This window comes from Nuphar pumila, chromosome 10, assembly GCF_984573655.1.
Source record: "Nuphar pumila chromosome 10, dmNupPumi1.hap1.1, whole genome shotgun sequence".
In the NCBI taxonomy this organism is placed as follows: domain Eukaryota; kingdom Viridiplantae; phylum Streptophyta; class Magnoliopsida; order Nymphaeales; family Nymphaeaceae; genus Nuphar; species Nuphar pumila.
The window spans coordinates 92,274,559-92,282,297 of record NC_143258.1 but is presented as its reverse complement, the minus strand read 5'-3'; the positions used below and the strand labels follow the sequence as shown (position 1 = coordinate 92,282,297).

The following is a 7,739-nucleotide window of genomic DNA, read 5'->3' as shown; positions in this document are numbered from 1 at the left end:
TTTCGATGGCGACAACATCAGCACGACAGTTGCAGGCACCTTCCGGTGGGAAAAAATGCCAGCGATGGTGACCTGCATCCACCCTCCTGGATCACCGGCGATGACCTATGCTGTCGAGGGACTTCACCGATGAGGATGCCGATGAAGCGACGACCCAATGGCCACCTTCTTTCTGATGAAACACAGCGGCGATGCCTTCCCTCAATGGCCACTGCTACAACCCCGACAAACAGAGAAAAAAAAGAATTTTTTTTTGTTGTCGTCCCATGACAACAGTTTGTTGGGAATTCAGCATCACCATCATCTGTTGCTTTTTGTGATAGACTGCCAGAATGACCGGTGACCCATGTCACCCCATGGCGACATGTGGTCAGCGGTATCGGTGCATGGCTTGAATCCATAAAACATTGAAAGGGCCAACTCGCACCTACGCGCAGTGGAAGCGTGGCATGGGCTCAAAACCCAATGTTGGCGTTTCTTGTAAAATCAAATGCAAACACAAAAAATATACTTGATGGCGCCATGATATGCGAGTGCGAGTGCTCGACGTTCTCCTCAACAGATCGACGTTCACGATGAACTCAAGCCTAAGGTCGACGATGAGCAATACCCTATACTACTTAGGCTAATTGTTATGAATCTCTTGTCATTTTTATGACAACCTACCCTTTATATAATGAGGAACGAGGCAGACATTCACTTAACTCTCACCCACTAATACCCCGTTATGTAGCCCACTAATAATGTCAAACCGGGTCCCTCGACGAGTTAACCCATATCCGTTATGTCCAACAATTATAACCAGTTTATGCATTCCAGCACAGGACAACACTCCGTTTATTTTAAATTCTTGACGTCCGGTCGACTTGGTGAAGGTTAGCGGATGAAATTATGAAAACAGAAAAAAAGTGGTATGCAATAACTAGCTAATAATGTCCACAAATACTTCTACGACCTTCTTCTCATCACCTCCTATTTACTTTTTTACCAAAAAAATGGAACGCTAAAAGAGATAATTACGATGTTATTATACAGTGTTTAAAAAATAAAATCACCTGATTAGAAGTAAATTTTTACAGTTCTAGCTGAACTGGTTGTCATTTGCATACACTTTTGAATGTTTCATTATTACAGTTTTAGCTGAACAACTGGTTGTCATTTGCATGCACTTTTGAATGTTTCATTAAGGTTCTACTCAAATCTTGTTAACCAATATCAGCAACACTATTATAAAATTCAGGGTTTAATCCTAATTTTAATGCACAGTTCATAGTGATTTGTTATTTAGAAAAATATTCTTACACAATAGTTTCTTATTACCATTTACCTTGTTGGGGTATAGGGATCATTCCTTATCCACAATACACCAATGTCCTTTCTTTTCTGATAAAAAAGCTCATTCCTTTTTTATACCGTTCTTATACTTTTATCTATCTTAGCTGTTTTCTGTCAGAGAGAGAGAGAGCAATTATGACCATAGCTGCTCTCCCAGTAAAAGAGCCGTCATATATAATCACTCTGAAGAAGGGAATGGAAATGCTGAAGGAGAGGCTCCACTCGAGTAGGAATTGCTAAGAGAATTGGGATAAAAAAGAAAAAAATGGTTGCGATCTTTGCGAGTCCTGCCGCTTCTTCTGCGTCAAGCATTTGCATGCCCACCATGTCTAAATCCTGCAATTTCTTTCCTCCTGGGAAGTCGTCGCTGCATTGTTACCCCTCAACCTTGAACACCACATTCAATAAGAGGACTCGGGCTCCTACAACTCTAAGAGCATCAGGTTTATTCTTTTTTATTTTACTCCTTCCCTTGGTTGCTTCTTTATATGTTTTAATCAAGGTAGAATTGAGCATAGATTTGAGATGTTGGATTCATTTGGCGCAGTTGGTACCCAAGAATTTGTTGTTGAACCTTCAACCAAGGTCAAGTTTCCAACATCACTGACGGTACCCGGTAGCTCCAACTCTTTGACATTGCTTGGAACAGGTAGTAAAGACTATTTCTTAGTATGGTGCTAACTATTTCCACCCGTTGTTTGGTTTCTGGTCCCGAGTCGGTAACCAACTTGATATTTCAGTATATGGTTGGTTGATTAACCACACTAAGGAATTTAAGGTTTGGTTTCACTAATTTATGCGAGCTAAAACCTTAGGATATAGGGAGAAGGTTTTTGCAATCATTGGTGTGAAAGTTTATGCAACCGGCCTATACCTACATCCTGGTATAGTGGGAGAACTGTCCGCTTGGAAAGGAAAATCTAAAGCTCAAATTCAAGAAGATGGTTTGATTTTCACTTCCATTTTTCAAGGTAAGGAGAGCAATTCTTGCTTTGAACTTGAATGGATCGATTGAGAAAGAAAGTGGTCGATCATGTTTATGTGAAATTTGAATCATGATTAACAGCGCAAATGGAGAAAGCAATTCAGATAGTGTTAGTTCGAGATGTTGATGGTAAAACCTTCTGGGATGCTCTGAATGATGCCATTTCACCCAGGATCAAAACACCGACCGCTGACGACGAGCTTGCACTATCCAAATTTCGAGAAACATTTCAAGTGCGGCCGCTAAAGCAAGGCAATGCGATACTACTCACCTGGCTCCAACCATCCAAAATGCTTGTATGCTGTCTGTCTCTTCCTCTCTCTCTCTCTCTCTCTCTCTCTCTCTGAGCCTCCTCATAGTTTTTTAAAGACAACTACACAGATTCTGTATTTGATTTCTAAAATGGTGAAAAAGTGATATTTAAGTCTTGAAAAATGCAAAGGCGTCTTTTTCTTCTTTACCCTTTGGCATTTCTTCTTTGTTGAATTCCGTCTTCCTTCAGACCTTTTAAAATGTAAGGATTCATGTTCTCTTAATTGTTCAGCTTTTGTTAGTTGACTAACAACAAAGTAATCCATGCCATCCATGTCTACAGGTTTCAATTTCTGCTGATGGTTTGCCTTTCAATGTGGATGCTACCATTGACTCAATCAATGTTTCTTCGTCACTATTTTATGTTTACTTTGGGGAGTCTCCTGTTTCACCTTCCCTTAAAGAGTCAGTTGCATCAGGGCTTGCAAATTCAATATGAATCTGGGTAATTGCAGAGGCAAATAAGTGGGTCTTATCTTTGTTAAAAATAGCCAGTTTTGTCTTAAGACTTGTAGGAGTGGAAAATTGTGTAACTTGTATTCATGCCACATGCTTGTCCTTTTGCTCATATTTGATTGGCAAAAATCCAATACAAAAAGTTCATCTATGAGTGCTTATGTTTGTCGTGTTCTGTTCAAAGAAAGACTTCAGTTTACACCAGCTTGCCCATGTTGAGAAAGAAAGAAGCATATTTTATTTGTAAGAATAAACAAGAATAACAGATATAGGTGGCAATTCTGGTATTTAAATATGATTCTGTTCAAAACTCCTCTTCAAGTTGGTCTGAACAAGGAAATATTCATTGCCTGTTTTTGCAAAAGAATAACTGCGTAAACTAGGAAAATGAAAAGCATTTTGTGGTCTCTGAGACAGCGCTAGTGATGTTGAATGTTTTTGAGCCTACTCTGCAGCTATGATGATATGTTGACCTAAGGTGAAAGCTGTGCTCTTTTGGAGGGATGTTCAAATAACAATGATCAGAATCATCAGATGACAATTACATTATTGTTGCTGTCTTCTTGTTGTTAAGTGGATGGGCACACTATATTGGCAGTGATGCAGCACTCGTGATGAAGATGGATAATGATGGCGTGTGATGAAGTCTTCGCATCGGATATCCCATCATATAGCCCCAACTTACACTGTCTTCCATCAATGTTTATGAATAACATAACCAATACAGTACCAGAGATAAATCAGATGTTGGGTTGCCAATCTTTCAAAAGTTTATCATATATCCAAGTCTAGGAATAAGAGTTTAATGCTTCAGATTAAAGGCTTCAGGTTAACATCATCATTAAAGCTATTCGAAGTGTGATAGCATTTAAGCACTGAAAGAATCTTTGTTGGATCTGATCTGCTCCAACATTTTGACAACCACACTCATGGTTGGCCTCTGAGATGGATCTGGTTCCAGGCACTTGAGTGCAATGTCAAATGCTTGCCTGACTTCCTCAATGGGGCAGCAAGCTAAACCATCATCCATTGCATACTCTTCCCTCTTGCTTTCCCTAACTGCTTTCACCTGCAAAATATGAACTGCTTCTTAGTGGATAATCCTACACAGACAATGGTCAATGGGGAAACTCATTTTTTTCTTTTATTCTTTTGAGATGCATGATATTTGTGATGGTAAGACATTAATAATATACAGCTAACATAGATCTTGAAAATAGTCTGGTGAAATGGATAAGACGGGCTTCTTGCAAAACGATGAATCCGTCCATTGCTTATGCAAAGATGACCTTTACATCATGGCTTAGGATTTCTCATGTTAATGGGTGAACATGAGCTCAAAAAAGGAAAACTCTATTCTTTGGTGAACATCAAAGAACAAATCTACCAAGTTTCAACTTGAACAACAAGGCATCTGGATGCTACTCAATTAATTTATAGAGACTGCACCAAGATATGAACGGCTACTCAACCCTAAACAATGATTCTTCAACCTAGTGGAGCTTAAAACTAATGATTCCAGAGCTGAGAAATCATATGCTTTGCACGTTGCAGTTTCCTGTTGGTTTCTTTGCTTGTTAACATATGTTTCTCTAATAGAACAAATAAATCAGCTTCCTTTCATAGTAGTTTCAATGATAATGCTCTGTTTTGTGTTTGTTTGTGACTTAATGGACTAGACAGCCCCTTCAACAATGGTTTCAACTCCCAGTGAGGGAAACTATATAATTTCTCTCACTTTGTTGGTTTATTTCCATTCAATAGCTCATGCAGAAGAACACCAAAGCCATCAACTAGCTACAATACCTAAAAAAGCAAGCAAGCTTCTGTTCATAAACCTTGCATATTATGTGACCTATCTAGTAGTTTCTTTTTCATAGGCTAAAATTATTTATTACTGTAGTTTAGACGTTACCCATGTTACAAGCCTTGTGCCTTCCTCTATAAATGTTTCATCTGTTGGCTTCTTTCCAGTCAAGAGCTCAAGTAGCAGGACACCAAAGCTATAAACATCTCCTTTTTCAGTGGCTCTTCCAGTATCTATGTACTCTGAGAAAAAAGAAAGATAACAGGTGCCTCATAGTCAGAATGTAATGCTTTAGAAACCATAAAATGGTCATAAAATAGTTATGTGGGAGACTGTAAAGATTAGCCATAGAAGTTGAGATTTTACCTGGAGCTAGGTAACCAAATGTGCCTGCTACAATTGTTGATACATGTGTCTGGTCTGGATCCATTAGTGTAGCAAGTCCAAAATCTGATACTCTAGCCTCCATGTTTTGATCGAGCAATATGTTGCTAGATTTGATATCTCTATGAATTATATGAGGAATGCAGTCATGATGAAGGTATGCTATTCCACGAGCTGCACCTAAAGCTATTTTATTCCTTGAAGGCCAATCCAAAGGCTTCCGGTTATTGGATTTTCCTGCACCAAGTTTACAGGTTCAAAAACATAGAAACTCTGAAAGTTTGAAGTAAATGGAAACTGGAGTATTTAGATAATTCAAAAGCATGGAAACTCTATATTAGCATGTGTTACCATGGAGTATTGCATCTAGACTTCCATTTGGCATAAGCTCATATATCAGAAGGTTGAACTGTGGAGCAGTATAATATCCATGAAGAGGGACAATGTTCCTGTGCTTTATGTCACTCATCGACTCGAGCTCCCGTTCAAACCCACGATCCCTCTCAACACAGTCCCTGTTCAGCTTCTTTACTGCAAATGAGATGTTCTCATTTATGATGAATTTGTAAACTGTGCCATAACCTCCGGATCCGATAATGTCCTTGCTTGATAGCTTCATTGTCTTCTTGAGGAAGGCCTCAGAGGTAAGAGATCGCATGACTGATGATTTAAAGATCACCATTTTTCCGCCTGTTTCAGCAGGCTATTCAGATCTTTTGCAATTTTTTTGAAATTGTAAGAATGTATAATAATGAAAGATTTTCAAGTACCTGATATATTATCATGGAAAACCTGCCGCTTCTTGCACCATCTCAAGTAGAGGAGGACTGAGATGATGATCTTTGAAATGATAAATGCCACAACGCATATTGTGATATAAAATACTAGTATTCGAGAATTTCCCATGGTGTTGATTCGCTCTATGGAGATAATCACTGGAAAGAAAAGATCCCAGTGATCAGAAATGCCACATTTCACTTGCTTGCTGCTTCTCACAATGTGCTGATACGAAGCTGTGCTTTTGTTGCAGCAGTGTTTTTTCGTGGTCCAACGATCTCAGGGAAAGATCGTTGGCTTTAAGTTGAAAACTCTCTCTCTCTCTCAAGGGTGATAAATTTATAACTGATATAGAGTGATGAGTATGTTCTTATAAACTAGTTCATAAGGTGACAAAAGGTTGAATTTTCAACAAGAAAGATGTTGAAAGGAAAAATAAGGTCTCCTTTTCATACAACGATCTAATTTTAGCAAAAAGTAACTTTAAGTCAGCATAAACCTGAATGTCGGCTGCTATGTGGTATTTGATAACCTCTGGAAGAAACAAATTTAATGCTGAGCACTAACTTTTTACTAATCCAAAGCTAATAACGCATGACCTTGCATTTTTCTAGAATCCCAAAACAAATAGTTGACGTGTATGCATCACTTAGCAACAAATGTTGTAAAAGGATTGGAAAGGGAAAATACCACCTAAACGAATGGTTAATGTGCTAACACGCATTGGTCCAAGTAATAAAATCTGACAATTTTTTTTTTCTAAAAGTGTTTCTATTTTTTACCAATACAATGACGATCTTCAAAAAGGTGGTCTGCTTACACTGAAATCTTTAAGAGCTTCCCATTTAGGGCCAACCATTTGCGCTTAATCCCCAAAAAAGACCCATGTTTCTGAATTTCCTGATATGAGGCTCTGTTTCTTTGAGAACTGTTAAATAGAGACTGACTCTTACCATTGACCATTAACAAAGACTAAATCTCAGCTAAATTGAGTCAAACGACAGCAATATTCCGAAATGACATACTATACTTTTTTTGTGTGAGGGTAAATACACAATTTTCAACTTCAATGGGAGCATAGAAAATTCAAAGTCACATTTGCCAAGATGTTGGAGGGTAACCTGAAGTCTTTATTTGGCAAATTTCAGGAAACCTGTGGCTCACATCTAAAAATTTATAAAACTGAAGCCCGTTTTCTGAAAGGGGAGAGAGAGATAGTGCAGTACGCGTATAGCCTACAAAGGGTAAGCTTGTCCTATCCACATTTTTTCACACCAACCATTGGTTGGCATCCAATCAAGGGGGTGTTATTGACTATGCATGAAGCTCGTGAAGAAGATTCAATAAGTGATATGTGCCTTAGCCTCTCCTCTCCCTCTCTCTCTTTATATATATATATAGTAATGGGTACGTGCTAAATCTATTTGGTGCTAAACCGCATGCTAATTTGTTTTTTCAGTTTCTCCGGTGCTTTTTATGAGGTTCTGGCCCTATAGATGTGTTGGGCATGGTCGATTTACTAAGAATCCACACTTGGATCATGTGTTTTTGATGAAAAAAAATGATGTTTGGAGCCTAAAAAATTTACAAAGATTTTGGATGGTTGATTTTTCAAACTTTTATAAAAGCCCACCCATGTGTTGGAATCAAACACTTCGATCCCTATAAAATTAAGTACATAGA

General features: G+C 38.4%; 2 protein-coding genes across 2 annotated transcripts; one reads left to right on the top strand and one right to left on the bottom strand.

The window, feature by feature from the left end:
- The first annotated feature begins 1,447 nt into the window (after positions 1-1,447).
- Positions 1,448-3,398, top strand: LOC149827361 (fatty-acid-binding protein 3, chloroplastic-like). Its single transcript, XM_090019310.1, has 5 exons — positions 1,448-1,778; positions 1,883-1,984; positions 2,151-2,306; positions 2,402-2,616; positions 2,916-3,398. Exons 1-5 carry the CDS (start codon positions 1,601-1,603, stop codon positions 3,069-3,071), a joined length of 807 nt encoding a protein of 268 aa, XP_089875436.1. The 5' UTR covers positions 1,448-1,600; the 3' UTR covers positions 3,072-3,398.
- Positions 3,399-3,743: 345 nt separating this feature from the next.
- Positions 3,744-6,365, bottom strand: LOC149827360 (receptor-like serine/threonine-protein kinase At1g78530). The gene is made up of 5 exons (XM_090020296.1): positions 6,050-6,365; positions 5,631-5,969; positions 5,262-5,516; positions 5,004-5,137; positions 3,744-4,157 (listed from the first exon to the last, which is right to left on the bottom strand). Exons 1-5 carry the CDS (start codon positions 6,183-6,185, stop codon positions 3,957-3,959), a joined length of 1,065 nt encoding a protein of 354 aa, XP_089876422.1. The 5' UTR covers positions 6,186-6,365; the 3' UTR covers positions 3,744-3,956.
- Between the last annotated feature and the right edge of the window lie 1,374 nt (positions 6,366-7,739).

Bases quoted from the DNA above. Each gene is read 5' to 3' on its own strand.
- LOC149827361 (XM_090019310.1), top strand. From the start codon at position 1,601: ATGGTTGCGATCTTTGCGAGTCCTGCCGCTTCTTCTGCGTCAAGCATT. The intron at 1,779-1,882 runs GTTTATTCTTTT...CATTTGGCGCAG, and splicing joins TACAACTCTAAGAGCATCAG to TTGGTACCCAAGAATTTGTT. The intron at 1,985-2,150 runs GTAGTAAAGACT...CTAAAACCTTAG, and splicing joins TTTGACATTGCTTGGAACAG to GATATAGGGAGAAGGTTTTT.
- LOC149827360 (XM_090020296.1), bottom strand. From the start codon at position 6,185: ATGGGAAATTCTCGAATACTAGTATTTTATATCACAATATGCGTTGTG. The intron at 5,970-6,049 runs GTACTTGAAAAT...CTGCTGAAACAG, and splicing joins TTTCCATGATAATATATCAG to GCGGAAAAATGGTGATCTTT. The intron at 4,158-5,003 runs GTAACGTCTAAA...CATATTTTGCAG, and splicing joins GCACAAGGCTTGTAACATGG to GTGAAAGCAGTTAGGGAAAG.